The 25,514-nt window shown below is 47.0% G+C and overlaps 1 protein-coding gene across 3 annotated transcripts in view; it reads right to left on the bottom strand.

The window, feature by feature from the left end:
* Window positions 1–25,514, bottom strand: part of TAB1 (TGF-beta activated kinase 1 (MAP3K7) binding protein 1) — a 332,479-nt gene that overhangs the window by 114,529 nt on the left and 192,436 nt on the right. For all 3 annotated transcript variants that reach the window (XM_069652950.1, XM_069652949.1, XM_069652951.1), the window contains one exon: window positions 6,960–7,073. In XM_069652950.1, the coding sequence (XP_069509051.1) occupies window positions 6,960–7,073 (114 nt within the window). The remainder of the gene's footprint in view (window positions 1–6,959; window positions 7,074–25,514) is intronic.

The raw sequence follows: 25,514 nt of genomic DNA on the forward strand, positions 1-25,514 counted from the left end.
GTCAAGCCCGGTGGGCCTTCTTCTTTGCCCAGTACCAGTTCCACATCCATTATGTCCCTGGATCACAAAACATAATTGCTGATTCCCTTTCCAGACGTCCTGACTATGAAAACTCTGAGCATCGGACCTTTCCAAAGATGTTTCCTCACACGATCTTTGTTGCCCAAGCACTCACCCTCCTGGAGAATATCCAAGGCCAAACTCGACTTTCAGACCCCTGGAAGGAGCACAAAAGAAATAACAGATGGAATCTCAGAGCTAAGGACGGGTATCTATTCAAAGATAATCGCCTAGTCATTCCCACTCCTGGACTGAGAAAAAGGATCACAAGTCTATGTCATAATACCTTACATTCGGGACATCGTGGGATAATCAACACTCTCCATCTAGTACAAAGACAGTTTTGGTGGCCCAAGATGAAGGATGATATTAGGATCCATGTCCAAACATGCACAGTTTGCAATCAGAACAAACACGATAAGAAGCCAGCCAGACTCCTACTCCAACCAGCAATACCAACAAGACCCTGGGAAGTCATCGCCACCGATTTTATCGTGGAATTACCACCCTCTAGAGGCTACACAACAATCATGGTCACTATTGATTTGTTTACTCATATGGCTCATTTTACACCCTTACCCAAACTACCTTCCTCATCAGACCTTGCCGGAATTTTCCTGGAACACATATTCCGACTTCATGGGTTGCCTTCCAAGATCATTTCAGACCGAGGACCTCAGTACATATCTCAGTTTTGGAAGCAAGTATGTCGTATTCTGGGAATCCAACGTGCCCCATCCTCTGGCTACCATCCACAAACCCATGGAGCGTGTGAACCAGACTCTCGAACAATAGCTACGATGTTTCACCACCAAAGTTCAGGACGATTGGTCACTCCTAATACCTATGGCCGAATTTGCCTATAACAATTCAGATCATTCAGCTATCAAGACCAGTCCCTTCTTCTGTAGCCAAGGATTCCATCCATCAGTCCTACTCCCACATCCTACTCCAGTACCTGCAGTAGACTCCTGGATCGAAAACCTCTCACAGTACATAAGGAGGTTAAGGAATACCTAGAACGGGCCCGAGAAGATGTCAAACGTTATGCTGACTCTAAAAGAAGACCTGGACTTTCCTATTCAGTAGGGGATAAGGTTTGGTTATCCTCGAAGCTCCTTCCTCGACACCTGCACCCCAATAAACTGGCTCCCAGATACTACGGTCCCTTTTACATACAAGAAATCATCAACCCAGTGGCCTTTCGACTTCGGTTACCTGAATCTTGGAAAAGAATCCATCCAGTCTTTCACACTTCTCTGTTAAAACCATACATTCAGTCATCCCGAACAGCTCCTAGATCTACCCCTGTTATTGTAAATGATCAACTGGAATACGAGGTTTCCAGGATTTGTGACTCAAGATATCGACGGGGTCAACTACAATATCTGGTTGAGTGGAAAGGGTACCTCTCCAGTGAGCGTACCTGGGAACACGTGTCAAACATGAATGCTCCCAGATTGGTTCGACAATTTCATCTGATCCATCCGGGCAAACCCATAGGAGCTGGTTTCCAGAGGAGGCATTCTGTCATGAACCGTTGTCTACGTCCTTTCTGGACCTCCTGGTCCCTGACTCGCAGGGGATTACATGCAGTTATCCTTCCAACATGGCCGCCCAGAACAGACTACTCCGGATCAGTCTATGCGTTCCACGCTGCTCATCCTATAAAAGAGACACGCCCCAGCGGCTCTGCGTGTCTCAACGCTACCGCTACCTGTAGTCGGATGTGCTTAGACGGAGTTCGATCGGGGCTCTCGCTTGATTCCTTGTTCCCAGTCCCTTGAATTCCCTCCTGTTCCCTTTCCTCCCCAATCTCCTGGAAAATGTTCTGCGTTCGATTCACGGTCTTCCGTGCCTCTGAGCGTACCTTAATTACTTCCTGGAATTGCCCAGGACTTGTAGAACGCTCCTGGAAACTGAACCGCTACTCTCACGCTGGACGCCGAAGACCGGCGTTCGGGACTATACAAATCCCGGACCGTAAAGAAGAAGAAATCACAGAAGGTCGCAAGTACACAACTGAAACATGTGAGAAGGGGAGAGACTTGTGACAGAAAGACAGTTCAGAAACGAAACTGAAACTGTTTTTTTTCTCTACCGGGGATTCCCAGCCTGATGACGGGGAATATTCATGAGCATGTGAATCCATGCCAGACCCCATGCTGAGGAAACCAAGGTGCAGAGATGCCATATAGAGTAATGTCCACGCATTCAACAGACTACCTTAGTAAAATGTCACTTAAATCGCTGTACTACATACCTGTCCCCAGTGCTTAAAGAGACTAGCAGAGGTTTCAAGGTAATAACCGTCCATAACCATGTTGTAAAAAACCTCATTCAATCCGAACTGCAAAAGTAAAATATAGCGTTCAGTAAGTAACTTAACAGGTTGAGGTGTGATTAAATCATCATAACATCCTCCAAGACATGTAACCGCACGTACCTTCAGGGAAATGCCAACAATGAAGGCTTTGAAACACATTGTGTATAGGCGCTATATATATATATATATATTCTATCATATCATAATGCTTAGCAAAAAAACTTCAATGCAGTGTGTGAGCCAAATCGCCCTCAATCTCTTTCAGTCACAGTTGGACTGGAGCTCGGTGCCTGTGAAAATGCATAAACTGCCCTTACTAAAAACAGCCCTAACAGGCCTACCTTAACGATCAAAATAATGCACCAATGCATATACACAAAGTACACTCCTACCTTAAAGCAAGTGTTCCGAGCCGCTGGTATCGATCTAACAGCTTCTCGAGTCTACGATGATGCAGATGCCAGTACTGTGCTATAAACATCATTCCTTACAGCGCTCATGTGACCGAACCGGAGGGAGGTGCCACAAACTAGCCCACACGTTCCCAGAAATATCTTAAGAGTTAGTATGTTACTATTTCAGCCATCTTGAGGTGGACTCAATCTACTACACTTCAGGCTACAGAGATGCCCAACTTTTGTTCTAAAAATCTATACACCTGTGTGTTTAACTGAAAATGCAAATCCAAATTTCCAAGAAATCCTCCCCTAACTATGTGGAAAATCAGGGCAGTTCCGGAGTCCAAGATATACACGGAGAAAAAGTATATCCATCTCTCGTATAAATGAGCCCTATACTAGTCTATCGACCCAGATCGCTATTCTGGAGGAGTAACGCGTGGTTGCACCGCGATTTTCCCCATGGCTGTAAAGAGCACCCATTCAAGGGGTGAATTTAAGAAAGGCTGTCTAGCTACTAATACCTAGAGTGTCTGGGAATGCACATTCTACATGAGTGGCAAAATGGGGAGCGGATTTATTCCCATTAAATACTTGACAGGACTCGCATCCAAGTCCACATAGAAAATACACACAAATATGGGGTGAATGTTAGGAAGACAGTATCGCTACGAACGCCTAATGTACCTGGAAAGTTAGTAGAAGTCTAAAGTCAAACCAATGTGGAGATGAAAAACTTAGGGTCACATCGTAGAGATTACAAGAGAAAACCGGCCTACTTATTCAAGCACAATTAACAGTCAGCAGACATCAGATTATTCTTATATATACACAATACCACCATATGAAAAATTATGCAGATGTTCCAATATATCTATTAGGCATTACCTAGTATACTGCAATCCTACCTTGAATTTTCGTCCTCACCTTGTCGTAGGTTTGTAAAATGGTTAACTGTACAAAGGGTACTCATCTCGCAGTTAAACATGAAACATTCAAATGAAGCAATTTAATCAAAACTCTTTGTTCTTACCCCTTGGATATACTGTGTCCAACAAATGTACCCAAAACATTTCTCTTTGTAGAAGGCATGTGTTGACATCGCCTCCCCTGCTTAGGGGTTTTACTACTTCCAATATAATAAACAGCATTTGTGCAATTGCATGTCATTTTTCATTAAAGTGTTGTGCTACTGGTGACTTGATGTTTCCAGCCCGGACGTTCGATTTATGTTCCGTCTATCTTTCTCGTGCTGTATTCGATGTTTGGCCCACATACAGCAGACCACATGTACACTTACTAGTATAGATCACTCCGAAGGTCATGCATGTGGAGTAATCTTGTAAGGTGATCTTTTTGCCTGTATGTGGGTGTGTTATCACCTGTCCTTTTATCACATTGTTACAATTACTAGATGCAAGGCAGGGAAACGTTCCTTTCCCATGAGTATTGAGAACGGACTGTCTCTTCATGGTTTTTCTGCAAGGACCAATTTGTCTAAGATTGGTTCCATGTTTGTAGGCCATCATTGGAGGTTTTGCGAATATCTTAAGTAATTGTGGGAGAAAGGTGGAGAATGATCCACATCTTTTTCAGAATATTCCGAATTTGAAAAATGTGTCTCGAGTATTTTAAGACATATAGGAGTGGGGTCTCAGCGTCCTTGTGTTTAGGTCTGAATAGAGATTCCTTGAGGATCTGTTCTGCTTAAAGTGAGTATACCAGGTCATAGAACTTTGTGCCAATTGGTTCTGTTCGGGCAGGAAAGTATGCCCACACAGAGAACTGCAGTTTGTCTTGTGTGGCAGGAGAGTGTACCAAACCAAGAGCTTTTGTAACCAATGATTCTGTTCTGGCAGGAGTACACCTGAGCAAAGGGTGGTAGTAGTAATGGTTGTATACTAATTGAACTTTTCACAATTGACCTAATTTAGAAGGTCAATTAGGAAATATATGCGGGGGGAAACCCCCCGCAAACCTCTCACCCAATCCAAAACCTCCTGCTCCCCCCCCCCCATCCAATCCCTGTATATTATTTATAATCCAAAACCAACCCAATACATATATAAAATAACTAAAATAATATAAAGGTCAATTAGGACCACTATAATTAGGTCAATGATGCAAAAGGTCAATTGAGAAAGGTCAATCTGGGTAATACCGTAGTAATGAACCTGGAAAGAGTAAACCAGGTGGAAGTTCATGAAGTACTGTGATGGGGTACATTTTATGATGAAGTAATTGCAGAATCACTAAAGTATTTTGGTAAAGTAGTACTGAAGCTTAAGTGATGCCAAAATATCCTGACAGACATTTGTTTTGAAGCCAACGAAGTGCTGAAATATTCTTTGTTGATGACAAGAAGCTGTCTCACAACCTTGGCTACAAGTGGGGAGAGGAAAGCTTTGCTAAACAATTGTGAATTATCCTTTGAATCCAAGTTGGAACTTGGGTGTTGTCAAGTTGGATTAGGAAGAGGAATTGAAGTGGAACTTTTATTTTCTTATCCTTTTTGAACAGTTAAAGAAAAGCCTGCTTGAAACTGGGGAAGGGGTGGGGAGAGGAGTTCACCTACGTTATCAGATGAAGCAGCTATTGTGGTGTGACTTATACTGTTATATTTGTAGTTCTTAAACTGCCATATATTTCCTTATCGATGTATTGTGTAAATAAGTGTGAGGGATAGAAACCTTTCTTGTTCGAATGTTTTCCTTTAGTTTATTTCAGGTAGGGAAATCCTTGTCATGGTACGGACAGTGAGGCGTTTATCCAACCCTTTGAGTTAATAAAATGGCATCTTTTGAAAAACCTTCATAAAGAGGTCTGCCTCACACTTCTTACCCCTCACAGGAGCCAGTGAAGGCTCCTCAGTACAGGGGTCATATGGTCCCCCTCTAAAGGAGTTTATGACAATACGAACAGCTGTATTTTATGGACATTACAATCGTTGCATGAAATATTTGGTGGAACTCGCAAATAAACAGCTGCAGTAATTTGAAATCAACTAGGACCCTTGCTAGAGTGGCACAGGCCAATTCTGATAAAGGTTGAAGTTGTCCAAGGGCTATAAAATGAGTGCAGAACTAATTAAGCTGCCAATTTGTGGTGCTAAAGACACAGTAGATCCCAGAATTATACCAAGGGACTTCACCTGATCCAATACTTGGATGGAACAATTGGAAAGATATCCACGGGCATAGGATTCTATCTCCTGGCATGGTTAAGGCACAACTAATTAGTAGACATCAAATTACAATGCTTAAAAATAATTGACTGGATAAAGGCGATATTGTGATCATGATGATCCTCCAGTCAGAAGATTATCTGAATATCGTAGGTGTAGATCTGTGAAATGAGTCCTGTGTCGATAAGAAGGTCATGCAAGAGCTTTACATAGATTTTAAAAAGCAAAAGAGAGATGCAAGACCCTGTGGCACACCAGACTTCAAAACCTCCAAGGCAGACAAATGCCTTAATCTTCGCTTTCAAAATCTATTAGATAGAAAACAATCAAACCATAAAACGATGCATCCGAAACCACAGAAGTGTCCCTTAGGCGGTTCAATAATATGGTGTGATCAAGGGCATGCATCGAAAACCGCAGACAGATCCAAGAGTATTACCAGGATTTTTTTACCTTTGTCCTAGATTTTAAAAGGAGTGTTAAAAGGAGCGTGTCTTTGACACCAAGCAGTACTATTTCGGTACTCCGAAAGGGACAAAAGCCAGATAGTCTATCGCCCAAGAGCAACTTGGCTTCTGAAGGATCCTGCAGCTGGAGCTTCAAAGCTACCTGGGAATGAGGGCAACGATGGCATGGCAGTATTACTGAGGGGGAGCAGAGATCTAAAGGCGCAGTCATGAAAATCCAGGCATCACCCACCCCGAGGACTAGGGTCTTGAAGTGGGCAAAGAAATGAGGGTCCAGATTTCTGGATTGCAGATCCCCAAAGGACCAGTAGCTTGGAAGGCATACCTCTGAATGAACTGGCATCAGCAGTGAAGGATCCAGTAGTCATTAGATGGGCCTGGCCATCTAGGAATGCTGTGAATGTCCATGAAGAATAGTGCTGCAATACATCTTTCTGGGGAGGGTAGGGGTTTAATAAGCAAGGAGCTAGGACTCCCATTCCCCACATAAAATGAGCGGTTGCCAGAAAGTAACAGGTACTCACCCAGCTCAGATAGACGAAACAACTCATCCTCGTTCTCAGCTGTGTGGGCCACATTCAGTTGTGTGACCTGCAAGCCGTCCACCGTAGACTTGCAGAGGAGGGCACGGTTGGTTCCTGTGGAGATAAACATATCACTGTAACAGCATTTCTAGCCTTGGTCAGCAAGGGTTACTGAAAGGAAAATACTTGGCTCTTCATGGATAGGATCTGTGCCCCCACATAAGCACTGTTTAGCAGGTATTAATATAAAAGCAGTACTTGGCTCTTCCTATGCAGGGCTGTGTTAAGGCGGGAAATGCCTTTTGAGTGTGATTGGTTTAAAAGCATTTTTTTCATTTTTATTTATTTTAATGCTTGTAGGGCGAACCTATTTTGAGTGCTGCAGAACACTTTACAAAGGGACTTCATGCAGTACAGTAGAACTGTTGGTGGAGGTAAGGTCCGATTCTTATTCGACCGACTGGTATTGCTGAGAGAGGCACGTTTTTAGTGCTTTGTGGAACTTGGGGATGGTGGGGTAACTTCGAGCCTCTGCTCAGAATGAATTTCACATGGTAAAGGCGTGGCAGGAGAAGGACTGCTTGAAAGTCTCTTTACATGCTAGCTGTAATTTTAACCTTTTGTTGGTTTTGCAAAATGTGTGGAGTTTAGCAGCCAAGTATGTTGGTGTTTCGTTCAAGATGGCTTTGCAGATGATGTACGCAGGTCTGAATATGATCACAGCTGAAGGAGAAACCAGTGAAACGTGTACAGTGCAGGAGAAATAAGGTCAAACTTACAGGCTCCTGTAATAAGGAGGGCTGAGGCGTGCTGGGCTGTATTCAGGGGGACCAGGTGTGCGGCTGTCACTTGCATGTCACCCTTAATTGTATGCCTGCATTTTTAGAATACTTTGCTAATGTGCTGTGTGGTGTGCTAGATAAGGAGTCAGACAAAGGGGTTGCATGATAAGAATGTTTCTTTATTAAACAATACACAAAAAAGGCCCTACTCACCCTATTCAAAATGATATTCCCTACCCAAGGAAAACTCAGTTGCTCGTCATCAGGGTGCTCCATCATAGCCGTCGCCTTCGTTCCTGATCAGCACCTGAGTGCCTGTCTTCACTTGGTCAATGTGACCACAGCGATTGGCTCGCCACAACTACTAAGGGCCAAATGGAGAGCCGGCAGGCGGTTGCCGCCCAACAAAGGCCCCTGTCTGAACCTGTCTGGGCCTAGGGGGGCACGGAGAACCCCTCCTTTTTCCCCCACAAAGCATGGAGCAGCAGCAAGGTAGACAGTCCGTTAGCACACAAACTGAGGCCCCTGCAAGTCAATGTACTATGCAACATACCAGTGAGTAATGACTGAGCATTGGAACCGCCTCTCCACTAATCCCTAACAACTGTTGAACCAAGGTGTCCCTACGCCACTCTGACTTCCTTGCCTTACTTATTCTCACTCATTCCTTCCTACATCACATTTTGCCCTTTTGAAAATGTGAAGCCTGGTGTGCGTCAAAAATCAAAATGTAATTTAGGTGCCCTTACATCTGTGCTGCCAATTTCATTTTGTGTGTTCGGAGTGCCTTGCACCAAAAATCGAATTCAAGTGCCTTACATACGTTTTATGTGCTTTAACTGCTATTCCAGTGCATCTGTTTCTTGCTTCCCTCGGCTACTAGGCTGCCTGCTGGGTTTGCGCTCGTACTGTGCAGTGCAGCCCCTCTTTCCTCCACCACTATGGCACTTCCCATCTCCCCCATCTTTTCTAACTGCTATACTATCACCGATCCTCCCTCTCACAAGCTCTGGAAGAAAAAAGCTTAAAAAAAGATCCTAACCACTAACCCTGGCCTACCTATCGCAGACACCTATAGCAGCGCTTCCAGACAGATCTTTACTGATATCCTCTTCTCTGTCCCCTCTCCAGATCTATGGACTCCTCCTTTCATCTCATCTCTACTCTTTCTCCTCTTAGATCCTCACTCATTGATGGTGGCACTAAATGGGAAGTACTCTTGGCGGGCTTCACTTCATTCAGGTGTATCATTAATGTCTATCACACAGGCACTGGTTCAGGTATTACTACAGAGTAACTGCAATGTCCCTGTAAGAAACTGTTTGAAAGAAGTTTGATAGGTTTTTCTTAGGGCAACTCAACAGTAACGTCCCTGTAAAATCGTTTGTTCACTAATTTGCTTTTTAGTTTTTAGTAGCACAACTTAACCATAAACATCCCTTTAACAATGTTTTTTCACTGAATTTCATAGGTTTTTACCAGGATACCCATTGTTTGTTTAGATGTTCCATACAGTATACCAAATGGATGTCTGCATGCCGATGGGCACACCAACTGCGAACTGTGCGTCTCTTCGCGGATAGCGGCTACCATTCAAAATGCTGGAAATGGCAGGAATTCTCTTACATAGTGGTAGCATGCAGCAAAGTGAAGGCACATGTAAAAAGAGCACCATGTATGTGCCTTCCAAAAAAAATAAAGTAGTTCTGCAAACTCTGTACTTGTGAAAGAAAGAGCAAAAGCATACAGTGTACACCATAATAGAATGTACCAATAGGCGAAGTAACGTCTGCGTCCAACAATATTACCGCAAAGCAGCTACACATGGAAAGGAAGAAGGAAATGTCAGAGTAAGGACTGCAAAGTATTGAGAGCACAACGTCACTACAACGCGGTAAGTACACTGAAACTTCTCCTATAATTGCACTGCTTGTGCAGTGTACAGCAGTGAAGAAACATACTTATGTACGCAGCAATGCAAAGCACCCTAAAATGGCTGGAAAATAATTTCCCTCGTGATGAAATCTGTGACGTAAGTAATGCCATTGGTACGTAGCACTGACTGAAAAGTAAAACAGTTAATATGTAGTGCTTCATGTACACCTAAGAGATCATTTTATCTTGAACAGAACATAGTGTAAATGAAAGCAATGCAGCAGAAGCGGCACCTCTTGCACAACAGCATATGGCCACAGGAAATGAAGGAAACACGTTAAAAGGCAACCTACACAGCCTAGAGTTCAAAATAGAACAAGTGCTATACAATGTAGGCCCCTTAAAAGATGTTATACAAGGACATAGTATTGGGAAAATAAAATACCACTGCCCTACCTTCACATCTACCCCTTCCCCATTTCCCAGTACACCCTCACCAACAATATCCCGGTGAGCAGAGACGTAACAATAAGACCCCAATGCTTGCCTCCCTTGATGATGAAATGGTTAAAATCCCAAATACCCCTGTGTATGTATCTATTTGTCCTACCCCTTCCCTTTCCTAATAGGGTCTATGTATCGTACACATTAAACATGTACATTGTAAGTGTTGGTGATTGTGCCAGTGGCTTCTCCTTTTGTGTTGAAATTGCATGGTGAGTCTGTGGCACACAATACTGTCCGAGATGGCAGCATATAAGCAAAATGCTGGTTTCCTAGGGAGACTGCACCTACCCGGCGTATGTGCAATCACAATGCAGTTATCCGTTGAAATCCAGTACTGGCTGCATGTCTGCATCTTGTACTGCACTTTTAATTAGTTGTGGGAGTGCACAACTGTCCATTCCACAGCTATGCGCATAGGTATTGCAGCCTCTGTGTCCTGCTAACACCGGCCCTGTCAGCAACCCTACCGATACATGCAGTACACTACCGCTTTTAAAACAGTCGTACAGCCTACGTATTTTGCTGTACAAACCTACCAATGTATGCCTGCAGCACACGCCAGTCTACCTGAGGCCCAGTGCGAGGAAGGAACTGCATCCTGCAGTGTACGGTGCGCGTGGTAAACGGCCCAATACTTTGATTAATGTGCTGCTTGCCCTTCCATGGCCCATGAAACAGACACAGCGTCTCCGCACCGAGCACCGTCAAGTAAGTTCTCGCCTACGGTGTGTGCAGTTCGAGAACGTATTTCACTACAAGTGGCACAGTGTGTCGTCGGTCTGCAAAAGGGCATCGCTGTTGCTGGTTGGTTACTCCCATTCAACTACATGTAAGGACAACTAAGTAAACAGCAGAACAGCAGAACCTTCGGATCTCAATGAATATCAAACGCACTGTGGCCGCGTGGGACTGCCTACATGATTATGTTCTTGCTCCACGTGATGAAGCTGTGTTTCTCCTTGTTGAAGACTGTCATGGAGTGTACAATTTACTCATGCCCGTGAATGCTGGTGTTATGGCCAATGCCGTACTAGCAAGTGACCATATTCCATGTGACAGCACCTAAAAGCGAAACAGTAGGCAGTAGGGTGCAGGGTACTGCCCTTCCAACAATTCAGTAGGTTATTTTCCTCTACACCATTTTCTAAATGTGGTCCTGCCAACACCAGGGACACTCCTGTAGGGCAGCGTAGCCCTAAAGCACCCCCGCAGACCATATGCTGCACAGCAGACCATTACCTGTCAAAGGTCACTGTATTGTGCATGTGCTGCAATGCGATTCTCTGCAGGAGGGAGCAACTTGGAAGTGCTTGGGAATGTTCGGTCCGGGAGCATGACAATTACTGGCACCTACTTAAGGGAAGGCCACCCAACATCTTCCTCTCTCTGCACTTGCCCCATCTTAACCTTATAGGTGGAGGCCCTTCCGTACCCTCCTTTTCCTTCGTTTAATTCTGCGTCATGTGTTAAAAGACCAAGAAACGTACAAAACAACAGAAAAAAAAGAATACAAAAAAATGCTTTCAGAGGTAAAAAAATGGAATTGCCACTGAAAGGATGCAGGCCGCCATGCAGTCTAGTCACTCCGCACATTGCGCGGAAAATAATGGGAGTCGTGGCTCTGGGGAAAACATTGCAGTCAGGTCGGGTACAAAGGGCTGGCTGTAAGAAGAGGCTTCTTCTTGTGTTTGTTTGCGTTTGGAAGGGTTGAAGGACGCATTACCTACTAGAGAAATGCTCGCTATACTTCATAAAGGGGCACCAATGCATTTTGGATAGGTCGCAGACAAACCTCATTTCTAGCATCAGTCACAAGAACGTCATTGGTGCGAAAAGTCCTCGTGCTATGAAAGGTAATATTTCCATTGTGGCAGAAGGACATGGTCACATGTCTGAAAAAGGCACCAATAGCTTTCGCGACAATATGCCTCGCTATCTCCATTTGCGGGCCAAATTAAGAAGAACGCAGCCACATCTTTGTCTGCGTATAGCTTCAAAAAATTATAAAGCAGTTTGCAAACATACGCATGACCTGACCAAGTGCCTCCTTCATCACAAACTGCAGAGAAATTTCAGTAACATGTCCTAAACGTTTCCCTCCACAACAAAAAATAGTAATGGCTGGATATTTGTGCGTCATCAAAGTGTCACAAAAACAAACCACACTCAGCCACATTATTGCACGTACTCCCTATACTAGTGCACATCCACATTGTAGAATCCAAAATGAGCTGCTTATGCACAGTGTTTTGCATTCACTTTCAACCAATGTATCTAGGACTCCCCTAAAATCCATACTGTCTGACTCCTGAAACACACACCCATAACTGTACGCCTCTGCATTTGTCTCCACAAATACACCTTCTACCAGCCTGTGCGTACACACCACACCCAGAAACCTTATCGAGCAATCCCTTAGCCTGCACAGTCCCATTTACATGGCCGCCATCCTCAAAAGCCCCAGATGTGGCACGTGTAATCCTGCAACTAACGTGGTCTCCGCTGACTTTCCGTTCTCTGTGCGAGGGTGGGCAAAGAAATTTCAACTAGGGTAGGTGTTGTAAATAAAATTAGAGATACCTTCTGGATTTATAACTTTATATCTTTATTACTCCAATAACAACAGCAGTACAAACTATGCACAATGGTGCATCTTCAGCTCATAGGCTGCAGGCCATTTACAGGACAGGGTGGTTTGGTTGATAACGCCCCAAAAGTCTCTTTATGTCTCCCTTAGGAGGAGAGCCAGGAGCACGACCTGCTCTGTGTCCCCTGCGCCGTCTTAATGGCGCTTTCGCGCTCTTTCCCCGGCTCTTCCGGGTTCTGCCCGAAATTTCGCGAGACTACGCATCCCACCAGATCAGACCAGTAGGGGATTTATTTTGTAAAAGTGGATTTATTTGGTAGGGGTAGCTCTGAAAAGAGCCTTTGTTTTTTTTTAGGTGCTTGAAAAAAACATTTTTTTCCGTTTCTATAGTGGTTTCCGTTTTCTTGTCCTCCTCACATTCTTACAATAACCTCTTCAATGCAGCTTGTAGATTGTAAAACAAAATAGCACTGCCAGTGGGGGACAAAGAAATGCTGTTTGCATGGCAAATGTGAACATTTCGAGAAACAATTATGTCATTGTCACAGGAGAACATCGCAGCAACTCTCAAAATTACACATGCTTCTGTTGATAAGACACCTTCCGACCTCTGGCTGGGGAAAGCATACATTGGAAGAGTTGCATACTTTCCTTGGGGGTATACATCAGAAAAACACCTTTGCAGTGGGAAAACTGCGCTCCACTGCTTTCATTCACTTCTTCAGTTGACGGAACACATGTGAACAAGGCATGGGACCCAAATGCAAGGCTCTGAAGTGCAGGACCACAACATGAGCAGTAGCAAAATTAGCGATGTGTCTGCGACGTGCAAGCACAATGACAAAAGTGGACACGTTGACACCGCACCACAAAGGCTCCACTCCCTTCACATTGAAATTGCCTCTTTACACGGCATACTTGTGCAGATGTAGCACAAAGGCATCACCGACCAGCAACACTGTACGTCTCTCCATTTTTGCTAGGCTCACTACGCAGAATAATTTTAAAAAATGTTACCGGCCCTTCCTGTGAAGCACTCCTCACATTCTTACAATAACGTCTTCAATGCAGCTTGTAGATTGTAAAACAAAATAGCATTGCCAGTGGGGGACAAAGAAATGCCATTTGCATGGAAAAGGTCCACATTTCCAGAACCAATGATGTCATTGTCACAGGAGAACATCCCAGCAGCGCTCATAAAGTCACACATGCTTCAGTTGATATCACACCTTCCAACCTCTGGCTGGTGACAGCATACATTGGAAGACTCCTATACTTTTCTTGGGGGTATACATGAGAAGAACAAGTTACTCTCTTACCTGGTAACATTCTTTCGATGGGATGGTCCGACGACGTATTCCATATCTAGGACAGTAATCACCACATCTGTGCTGCTTCGGAAAATCTTTCGGCGTCTGCGTCCTGCGTCGATACGCCGTCCTCGAGGATCTCCTCCGGCCGACGTCACCAGATGTTATAAGTAGGACGCACGACACCCGTAACCTCAGTTGTAGTTTTTTCCAGAACGTGTGGCATGAATCTTCTGCCAGTATGACCACAGAAAGCCTTGCGGAAACAAAAGCTGCAATCACATAAGAAATTCTGTAGCAGGGTAGGCAGGCAGGGAGCGATATGGAATATGTCGTCTGACCATCCCATCGAAAGAACGTTACCAGGTAAGAGAGTAACTTGTTCTTCAAGGGGGATTGGGTCCTTCGACATATTCCATATCTATGATGGACTCCCAAAGCAGTACCAATGTAAGGACGTGGGAAAAGAATTTAGAATATACAAATTTAGAATGCCCAATCAAATTGCAGAGTAAAGGACCGCCTTGCCAAAGGCCAGATCCTGCCCCCGGATAGAATCGAGGGAGTAGTGACGCACAAAAGTATGTACCGAAGCCCAGGTGGCTGCATCACAGATGATATGAATAGGAACACCCCTCTGCAGGGCAGTAGAGGCAGCCATACCCCTGGTAGAATGGGCCCGTAAACCTACCGTAACCAATAAAGAGTTGATCGTCCACTCTGACCCGGGACATGCGCAAAATGTAGAAGCTCAAAGCTCTCCTAGGATCCTGCCTATGGAGCCTCTTCTCTTCCTTACCAGGATGTGGAGGAGGATTAAATGCCGGAAGAATAACCTTCTGGCTTAAATGGAATTCCGACCCCACCTTCGGAAGAAAGGAAGGATGAACTCTAAGGACAACCCTGTCCTTATGAAACACAGTGAAGGGTGGCTTAACTGAAAGTGCCTGTAACTCACTCACTCTGCGAGCGGAAGTGACCGCAACTAAAAACACAGTTTTAAGGGTTAACAGTCTCAAAGGACAAGAATGCAAAGGCTCAAAGGGAGCACCCATTAGAAACTTGAGAACAAGGTTCAGATCCCAACCGGGCACCTGGAAAGGTGACGGAGGGAAAACATTAGTGAGCCCTTTCAGAAACTGAGAAATTAAAGGGATTTTAAAATAAGAACACTCAGACGAGCGCTTAAATATAGACAGCGCCGCCAGGTAACCTTTAACGGTACCCATTTGCAGGCCCTTGTGGGCCAAAGAAAGCAAAAAAGACAGAACGACAGGAATGTCGCATGAAAAAGGATCCACATTCTGAACCCTGCACCAGTCACAGAACTTTCTCCAACGGCAACGGTACAGGGACTTTGTTGCCGGCCGTCTGGCCGAAAGCAACACCTCCATCATGTCTTCAGGGAGGTCCCAATCCTTATACCTCAACCTTTCAGAAGCCAAGCGTGAAGGTTGAGGGATCTGACCACTGGATGGAGAACCTGACCCCCCTCCCGTGAAAGCAGATCGTCTAGGTAGGGAAGACGACGTGGAGGGCAGATGGACAAGTCGAGAAGGTCCGGGTACCATGTCCTCCTCGCCCATGCCGGAGCAATGAGGATCATCCGGGAACCGAACCGCCATAACCTCCGCAGCACTTACGGGATGAGGGGGACTGGAGGAAACACGTACAGCAGTAGGAATGACCACTCCACCACAAACGCGTCTCCTAAGGCTCCTCTTGGAGGAAATTCCCGCGAGCAGAACCGTTCGCACTTCCGGTTGACACTGGAGGCGAAGAGATCCACTTGAGGGGTCCCCCAAAGGGCAAAGATCTCCAGGAGAATCTCCTGAGCCAGTTCCCACTCGTGAGAGATCGTGCTCTGCCTGCTTAGAGCATCCGCCGTCTAGTTTTCGTCCCCGGCCAGATGAACTGTCGAGATCGGAATTTCCTGCTGGATGGCCCAGAACCAGAGCTGCATCGCCTCCCTGAACAGAGGAAGTGACCCTGCCCCCCCCTTTTTGTTGAGGGGGTGCATGGCCACCCTGTTGTCCGTCAGGATCAGGACATTCTGTCCTCGCACAGTCGGCAGAAAAGCCTTCAGGGCAAGCCTTACGGCCCTCAGCTCCAGCAGATTGATATGGAGTCTGGACTCCGACGGAGACCAACGACCGCTGACTGTCAGCTCGTTGGCATGAGCTCCCAATCCCGTGAGGGATGCATCCATCACGATCGTCGCCTCCGGCCAGGGTAGCCAAAATGGCGTCCCCCTCATCAGATTGCCTTTGTCGGCCCACCACAGAAGGTCCTGGGCGACCGAGGGCGGCACCTGAACGGGGTCTGACATCCTGTCGGAGGACTGAGACCACTGGAGCTTGAGAGCCCATTGCAGAGATCTCATCCGCAACCTGGCCTCTGGCACCAGAAGAATGCAGGATGCCATGAGGCCGAGCAACCTCAAGAACTCGAACGCCGGGAGACTCTGGGCATCTTGAAACTTGTGCACCATCTGCTGAATGTGGTGAGCCCCCACCTGGGGAGGAAAGCACTGCCCAGGTACATGTCGAGCACTGCTCCGATATACTGGAGCCTCTGAATTGGAGTCAAGTGGGACTTCTTTAAGTTGAGGGAGAAGCCCAGCTTGTGGAGGGAGTGGCAGGTGACGGACAGAGGATCCAGGACTTGGGCGGGAGAGCGCGCCCTGATCAACCAATCATCCAGGTAGGGGGTAGACGTGAATCCCCCTTTCCTGAGATGCGCTGCCACCACTACCATGAGCTTGGTGAAGACCCTCGGGGCGGAGGTCAATCTGAACGGCAGGACCCGAAACTGAAAGTGCGAGTCGCCAACCGCAAACCTCAGGTACTTCTTGTGCTTTGGATGTATTGGCACATGAAAATAAGTGTCCTTGAGGTCGAGAGACACCAACCAGTCCTGAAGTTGAAGGGCCTGGAGGACTTGAGGAAGAGTAACCATCTTGAACTTGTCCTTCCTGAGGAGTTTGTTCAAACCGCGCAAGTCCATGATGGGTCTCAAACCCCTGTCTTTCTTTGAAATAAAAAAATAAGGGGACTACCATCCCTTGTTCCTCTCCGCTACAGGCACCAGTTCTATGGCGCCTTTCTCCAGCAGGGATTGAATTTCGTGCGCAAGGAGCGGATCCGGACTCTTCAAAGAGAGGTTCCCTGGTGGATTGTTGTGAGGCCTCTGCCGGAAAGGAAGACAGTAGCCGTGGGCTATGATCTCCAGAACCCACACATCTGAAGTAATGGCACGCCATTCGACAAGATGCTGCGCCAGCCTTCCCCCAGCCGGTGAAGCATGGGTCTCATGACTGAGCAGAAGCGGCTGCGGCGTTGCATGAGGGCAACGCAGAAGCGGCGTTGCCTGAGGGCAACGAGGCTGCTTGCGCGGCCTTGTTACCTCGAGTACCTTGTTTACCACCTCTGGCATTCTTACGGTGGCCCCTTTGACTTGCAGCTCCTCTCGCTTTACTAAAGGATGAGTAATAACGAAAGGAACCTCCCCGCCATTGCTGTCCCCTAGGACGTAAAGCCGGAGGTTGGCGGACTGCAGCGCCCAACGACTTCGCAGCAGCTTTGGAGGTCTGTAACCTCTCAAGGCTCTCGTCAGCCTTGCTGCCAAAAAGATGTTCACCATCAAAGGGCATGTTGAGGAGTCTGGCTTGCACATCAGGAGAAAATCCCGACTTCCTCAACCACGCAAACCTGCGTATTACGGTGCTCGCCGCCATGGACCGGCTGACGCAGTCTGCCATGTCCAAACCCGACTGAACGGACTCACACATGGCATCCTTGCCATCCTGAATAATAGCAAGAAAACCATCCTGTTCGTCCCCATCGGGAATATGTTCAGCCGCTAAGGAAATACAGTTCCATAGAGTGTGCGTGAAACGTGACAAGGCGCATACAGAGTTGGCCGTCCGAAGAGCCATACCCCCTGAAGAAAACGCTTTCTTCACCCAGCCATCAAAATGCTTGTTGTCCCTATCAGGAGGGATGGTAGGATACGACGCCTGATTTGCTGGGGCTGTAGCCGCCTGCACCACCAAACTCTCCAGAGTTGGGTGCGTGGTCAAGTAGCAGGGGTCACTACTGGCTGGGCGGTATTTTCGCGGCAAAGACTTGCCCACTGCCGGGACTCTGTCCGGAGCAGTTCAAGTCGCTACCACCCTTTTTTGCAGAGCCATATGGAATGGCAGTACCGGGTCAGCGGGTGGACCTTGGTCGAGGATATCCGTCAGGTCATCCTGCACAAAATCAACTGGTGGCGCCGACCACCCCAAGTAGTCCATGACCCTTGACATAAGGTGCTGGTACGATGACTCGGCATGGGTGCTAGGCTCAGGCCTACAGAACTCCACCTCCGGAGAGGTGTCCAGACCACTGGCGTCATGCAGTGACTGACACAGGTCCTCAATCTGGCTATGACCAGAAAGAATCTCATCTGGTACCGTGTCAGGAACCAACCCATCTTCAGTACCCTCTTCCACCTCGGAAATATACTCCATAGGCTGGAAAGTGGGCACTGAATAAGGGAGAAAGACATGTTTTGCCTTGGCCAGAGCCTTTCTAGGGGGTTCACCCGTGCCACGGGGTACCTCCGACACCACAGCCTCGAAAGGCGTCGAGGGCGTCGACATCGAGTGAATCGGCGTCGACGTCGAGCGCACCGCCGACAGCATCAACGGCTTCGACACAGGCCTCGAGGGCGGAGCCCCGAGCGTGTCCTTCGACGGCCTGGGCGCCGATGGCGTCGACGACCTCCTCGGAGGCGGAGCCTCGAGAGAGTCCGTCGACGACCTCGGCGCCACCGGTGTCGACGTCTTCTTCGAAGACTTCACAAGTGCACACGGGGTCGAGCGCGTCGAAGACCGGGACCTGGAACGGGCATGACTGGAACGATTCCCCTGGTCCGAGCGGGACCTTTCCCGCGAATCATGCTGACCACCCGAGCCCGAAGGCGTACGAGCGGTGTCTCTAGTACAGTCACGGCCGACCCCACTCGGAGGCGCGGACGGACCGGTGCCCTGCGATTCAAAAATCGCCAACATTTTCTTCCCGAAGGAAGCCCATTCCTCCGGAGAGGAACACTTGGTGGGATAAGAAACCCGCCGACGGGCGGAGTCCTCGGATGAGGACGGGGAAGGCGACCGATGACGGCGCTTCCGGGAGTGCCTCGGAGAGGCAGAGGAGTGGCGGGACCCACTCCGGGACCGATATCCCCTAGACTTACGACTACGATGCAGAGAGTCGCCCCTCGAATCGTGCGTCTAAAGCCCAGTGGACCTCGCCTTCCGGGGCTTGGACACCTTACCGACCAACAGCTTCTTCTTACATTCCCGCAAGGCCTTGGACGTAAGCGACTGGCAGTCGACACAATCATCCGTGTCGTGGGCCTCCCCGAGGCACCAGAGGCAGGTGTTGTGCGAGTCTGTCACCTGACATCTTGGACCCGCAGTCCCCACACTTCTTGAAGCCCAGACGCGGGGTGGAAGAAGACGAAGACATCCCAATAATACTTCACAAAACTAACAGGTTCGAAGAACCGAAAGAACAGAAACTCCAAAGAGTCGAGGCATGCCGAGATCTCCGAAGCGAACACGTTCGTGGAAGAAACGGAACTGAGGCTACGGGCGTCGTGCATCCTACTTATAACATCTGGTGACGTCGGCCGTCGGAGGAGGTCCTCGAGGACGGCATATCGACATCATCGACGCAGACGCCGAAAGATTTTCCGAAGCAGCACAGCTGTGGTGATTACTGTCATAGATATGGAATATGTCGGAGGACCCAATCCCCTCGAAAAGCACCTTGGCAGTGGGAAAACTGTGCTTCACTGCTTTCATTAACTTCTTCAGTTGACGGAACAAATGTGAACAAGGCACGAGACCCAAATGCAAGGCTCCGTAGTGCACGACCACAACATGAACAGTAGCGAAAGTAGTGACGTGTCTACAATGTGCAAGTACAATGCCGAAACTGGACACATCGACACTGCATCACAAAGCCTCCACTCCATCGACAACGAAATTGCCATGAAAGCCTCTTTACATGGCATACTTGTGCAGTTCTACCACAAAGGCATCATCCACCAGCAACACTGTACGTGTCTCCATTTCTCCCAGGCTGACTACGCAGAGTAATAAAAAAGATGTTACCGCCCCTTCCTGTGAAGCAAACCCTCAGCATCGGATTGCATAATTCACACATTCCCATTCCCAGCATGTAGAGAAGGGCAGGATGTGGCATGTGCGCTTACCCAACTACCATGAGGCCGCGCCCCAGTGAAGAAGGAGCAGTCCTCCTTTCCTTTCTACACATTTTTGTCCAGCACGACCTCATTAGGTACTGTTCAATAGTCACACACGCATCCGCCTACCACATCTAAGACGTCTGTATCAAACACTGTCAGTTGTGTACAACACTTCATGTGTACCTTTACACAATCAGACTTGAAGTGTCGTGTGCTTCCAAAGCACCTCCAGTAGAAAGTTCAGTAAAACTATCCACGATTTCTGCATTTGCATGGGCACCCATCACCACAAACTACAGGTATGAATACTTTTAGTGCAGTATGTTTACAAGTCCATTATAAGTGCCTCTGAGCATGGTGCCTGGTACTGAACCTCCATAACATTCTTACAAAACATACTGTTTTCTCTCCCATCACCTACCATCAAGTGCCAAAGCAATGGTAGATGCTTTCAACGTTTTCATTTACCCATATCAACCATTGTAACATCGAAACAGGAACTCTGTTCTTTCCTTTCGACAATGCTACAAACTTTTTTCCGCACTAACTCATCTCCTACATACATCATTAAAATATCGCACAAACGCAACACTGTTTATGTCTTAGCAACGTAAACCAAGTACACGCAGTGAATGCACACACACAGGACACCTGCCACTTAACTTGCACACTTCACAGACTTTTTCCACAGTTACCCATTTCCTACAAACTTCATACATATATTGCACAAAAACAGTACTGAACGTATCTTTGCAACGTTAAAAAAGCGCATACAGTGCATGCATACAACCAGGATGCCTTCCACTGATTGTGCACACTTCAACCATAAGCTTCACCATTTCTCTGTACAAATAGACCTTCTGCCACAGTTTTAGCGTACACACCACAACCAGAAACCTTATTCAGCAATGCCTTACCCTCCACAGTCCCATTTCCATGCCTGCCATCCTGAAAAGGCCCGGATGTGGCATGTGTAATCCTGAAACTGCCACGCAGTGCGCCGACTTATCGTTTTAGGAACCGGAGGAGTGAAAACACATTTGACACAGGCATAGGGGATTTCGTCGTAAGTGGTGGCTCTCAAAAGATTTTTTTTTTAAATTACTTTTAACGTGCTTGAAAAACAACTTTTTATTTTTGCTCTTCATATCAGTTTCTGTTGCCTTCTCCTCCGTACATTTTTATAGAATTCTGGCCAACGCTTCTTGCACAGTGTAAAAGAAAATAGCATTGCCAATGGCAGTGAAAGAAATGCCATTTGCAAGGAACCAGTGGATATTTGGCAAAGTCATGATCTCATAGTGTATGGAGAACATCCCATCAGTGCACATAAATTCACTCATGCTTCCGTTTATTAGAGACCTTCAGAGCTCTGGCTGTGGACAAATTACACCGGCATGGTCCCATACTTCTCTTGGTGGAATGCACGAGAAAACCACCTTGGCAGTGGGGAAAATCTGTATCACTCCACTCATCAACTTCTTCAGGTGACGGAGCAAACATCCACATGGAATGTAACCCAAATGTACAGCGCCATAATGCACCACAAGATGAACAGTGGCGACAGAGGCCACATATCTGCAAAGGTGAAGCATACCGACAAAACTGCACAGAGACTGGCCCACAAAGCCTCCACTCCTTCCAACCCGAAATTATCAACAATGCCTCTTCGTAGGGCATACCTGTGCAGATCTTGCACAAAGGTATCATCGACGATGAGCACTGAACAGGTCTTCATCTGTGCCAACCTCACTACACACAGTATTGGGAAAAAAAGAGTAACACCCCTTCCTGTGAATCACACCCTAAACAAATGATTGGATAATTCCCACAGTTCTATTTCCATGGCCACCATGCTCAGAAGGGCAGGATGTGGCATGTGTGCTTTCCCAGCTACAGCAAGAGCCGCGCCCCAGTACAGCAGGGACAGTCCTCCTTCCCTTTCCACTGTTCTTTTTGCTGCACACCCTCATTGGGTACTTTGATATATTCACACAAACATGCATGCAACAATCACATCCAAGACTGTAGGATGTTGCAACCACCAACACACCCATGCGACCAAAACTATATGCATATCAACTCACTTCCGGTGCTCTAACAAGTCTAAAATGTGCTACACAATGATTCTTTGCAGATGCAGCACAAAAACTGCTTTGCTGCGGAGTGTGGTGAAGGCCTAGGCTCTTGGGTGCATGGCCTACGGCCTTTGGCCATGCACCCAAGAGTCTAGGCCTTCGCCACACCCACTGCAAAGTAATGCAGCCATGTATGCAAACCTGTGACCAAGTACCACAATCCACAAATGTACCGAAGCTACCGGCTCTCATACCCAACCGCTGCACCGTAAAACAGCTATGCATGGGAACATTCGACAGTTACCACAATCTACAAACTTTAGACTGCCTCCAGCTCCCATAGCCACTGTCATTCACAAATTACAGTGTTACTGCTAATCGAACCACAAAATCTTCACAACTGTTGCCCTGCTCCCGGCACTCTATTGTTTGCACAAAACCAATACTTCATAGAGCAACACAGTAGTGGCCTCCGCCCATGTACCCAACAGCAAAGGCCTTGGCAACAACCACTACAAGGCAATGGAGCCATGGATTTGAACATGTAGCCACGTACCATAACTGACAAATTTACCACAGTCACCGGCACACCTATACAACACTGCAACACAATGGGAACCCACAAAAGCAACATAACCACCGCCACCCCTATCCACACCCAGAACACACTGTGAATATCTTCGTATCATCTGCAATGCAGTCCCCATTCCCAATGGACCGTCCATACAGTCAGCACAAAAGGTAGTCGCCTGAGGAGGTCCCCGCAAAACGCTGTCGTGCTCGCTGACACCACTCGCACACCACTGTCTTCTTCGACCGAAACAAATATATCATAGGTTCCACTTTTCACTCCGCCAAACTCAGCCCCTCTTTCACCCACCCGATCCTGCATACCATGTTTTGCAGCCCCTTCCGCCGCCGCACTATCCTCTGATACACCATTGCGGCGTTTCCCAAAAACTGACGCACAGCACGCTTCCATCCTGACAACCACCAGCTGCGTCCAATGTTTGCCGATATCACGGCATACTTCAAGCCAATGAGACTTGTGTCCGAGAAGCGAACAGGGAAAAGGGTATGCTGAGCAGAGCCAGATATCACTAATTGTTTGAGACGTACATTTCACTTCATTGCATCAAAAATATGGCTCAGATTTCCACCAAACATACAAAAGCATGCTTTCCGAACCAAGGCCCCGCTCCAGCCGCAAATTTGGCTAAAATCCATCCAGCTGTTTGGGCTGTAGGCGTGCGCAAGGTTTTTGCCCATTCAGTCGATGGGAAAAAAACAATGTTGGGACCCCACTACTAACTTTGCCCCCCCACTTCAAGAAACCTCCCCAAACTTGTCAAATAAATTCAGAGTGGGCCACACACCTTTTTGCAAAGTTTGGTGAGGATACATCCAGGGGGAGCGAAGTTATAAGCCACCAAAAAAGAGGTCTTCCTATGGGTTTAGCAACTTAACCATAACTACACGGCCGCTACCGCGGGCAATAGATTTTATATATATATATACACACACACATTACTCACCGTAATCGTATTTCTGATGCTTGCATCTGCTTAGATTCACATGCTGTGCATAGGTCGACATCTAGTGGAAGCTGCGGACTATTACAGTTGTTTTCAAAACTCGAAAAGGGGCGTCGAATAAGGCGTGCCAGTAATACTATCACTAGTGTGATGTCCCCTGTACCCATGGTCCCTCATGTGTGTAGGTCCTCAGATTCTATTTTTCTGACATGAGTTAGCATGAGGAGTAGCCGGAGTACAGAAGTATCCAAGCAGATACGATAGACAAGCTCACAAGTTTATGCGCCTTCTCTCAGAGGGGAGAAAGGGCATGCGCATGTGAATCTAAGCAGATACAAGCATCAGAAATACAATTACGGTGAGTAATGTATCCCTTCTGAGGCTTGTGGAATCTGCTTAGATCACATAATGTGCATAGACTAGCGAGCAGTGGAAGGAGGAGGTGGGATGTGAGAAGGTTAATGAACTAATAAATGTCTTAGAACCGCTTGTCCCACTTGTGTATCTGTCTTGGAATGAGTGTCAATGCAGTAGTGCTGAGGGAAGGTATGTACAGAGCGCCATGTAGCTGCTTTGCAAATACTGTCTAAGGGGACATTTGCAATGAAGGCCAGAGTGGCTCCTGTACCTCTTGTGGAGTGAGCCCTGGGCGTAAAAGGCTGTGTTATCTGATAGGGAATAGCACAGTTGGATACATCTGACTATCCACCTAGAGATGGCATTCTTTGTAATGCAGTTTCCTTCTCTGCATGGTGCTATGGAGACCAACAGTTGGCCTGTTTTTCTTAGCAGTCTGGTCTTGTTTACATAGTAAAGGACCACCCTCCTTACATCGTGTGTGGGGTTTTACATCAGCGGAGCTGGTGGGGTTTTGGAAGAAAGCCGGTAGCTCAATAGACTGGTTTAAGTGAAATGTACAGATTAATTTAGGGGAGAACCTAGGGTGAGTACGTAAAACCAGCTTATCTTTGTGTATGACAAAGAAAGGGTCCTGCACTGACAATGCTTGTATTTCACTAACTCTCCTTATGGAAGTAATAGTCACTAAGAAGGCAGTCTTGTAAGTCAGGTGTTTGAGACTAGACTTATGCATCAGCTCGAAAGGGGGTCCCATGAGCTTAGCGAGTACAACTTTGAGATCCCATTCTGGCGGCGGTTTGGAATTGGAGGTTGGAGCCTCTTTACTCCCTCCAGGAATGCCTTGATGACAGGTACCTTCCACCATGAGACTTTAACTGTGGGAAGTGGTTTAGGATGATGAGGCCGCCAGGTGGACCTTTAAAGAGTTGAATACTAACCCTGAATCTGGCAATTGGAGCATAAAGGTTAGAATGTGGGAAGGAGTAAATTCTATGGGGTTAATTAGTTTAGAGTGGCACCAAATTACAAATCTCCACTTGTCAAAATAACAGTGCCTAGTGTTAGGCTTTCTTGCTTCTTTAAAGATATCCATAAATCTCTGTGGCAGGTTAAGATGTCCGAACTCTAGGACTCCAGGAGCCATGTTGTCAAATCATTGAGTGAGGTGGAGGGTGCACCGTTAGTCCTCCGTGCTGAGTGAGCAGATTCTACGGGCACGGGAGCTTGATGGGATCGCACACCGCCAGTTTGCGCAGATGTGGA

The sequence above is a fragment of the Ambystoma mexicanum genome, chromosome 3q (genome assembly GCF_040938575.1).
Source record: "Ambystoma mexicanum isolate Mex_15411 chromosome 3q, UKY_AmexF1_1, whole genome shotgun sequence".
Classification (NCBI taxonomy): Eukaryota; Metazoa; Chordata; class Amphibia; order Caudata; family Ambystomatidae; genus Ambystoma; species Ambystoma mexicanum.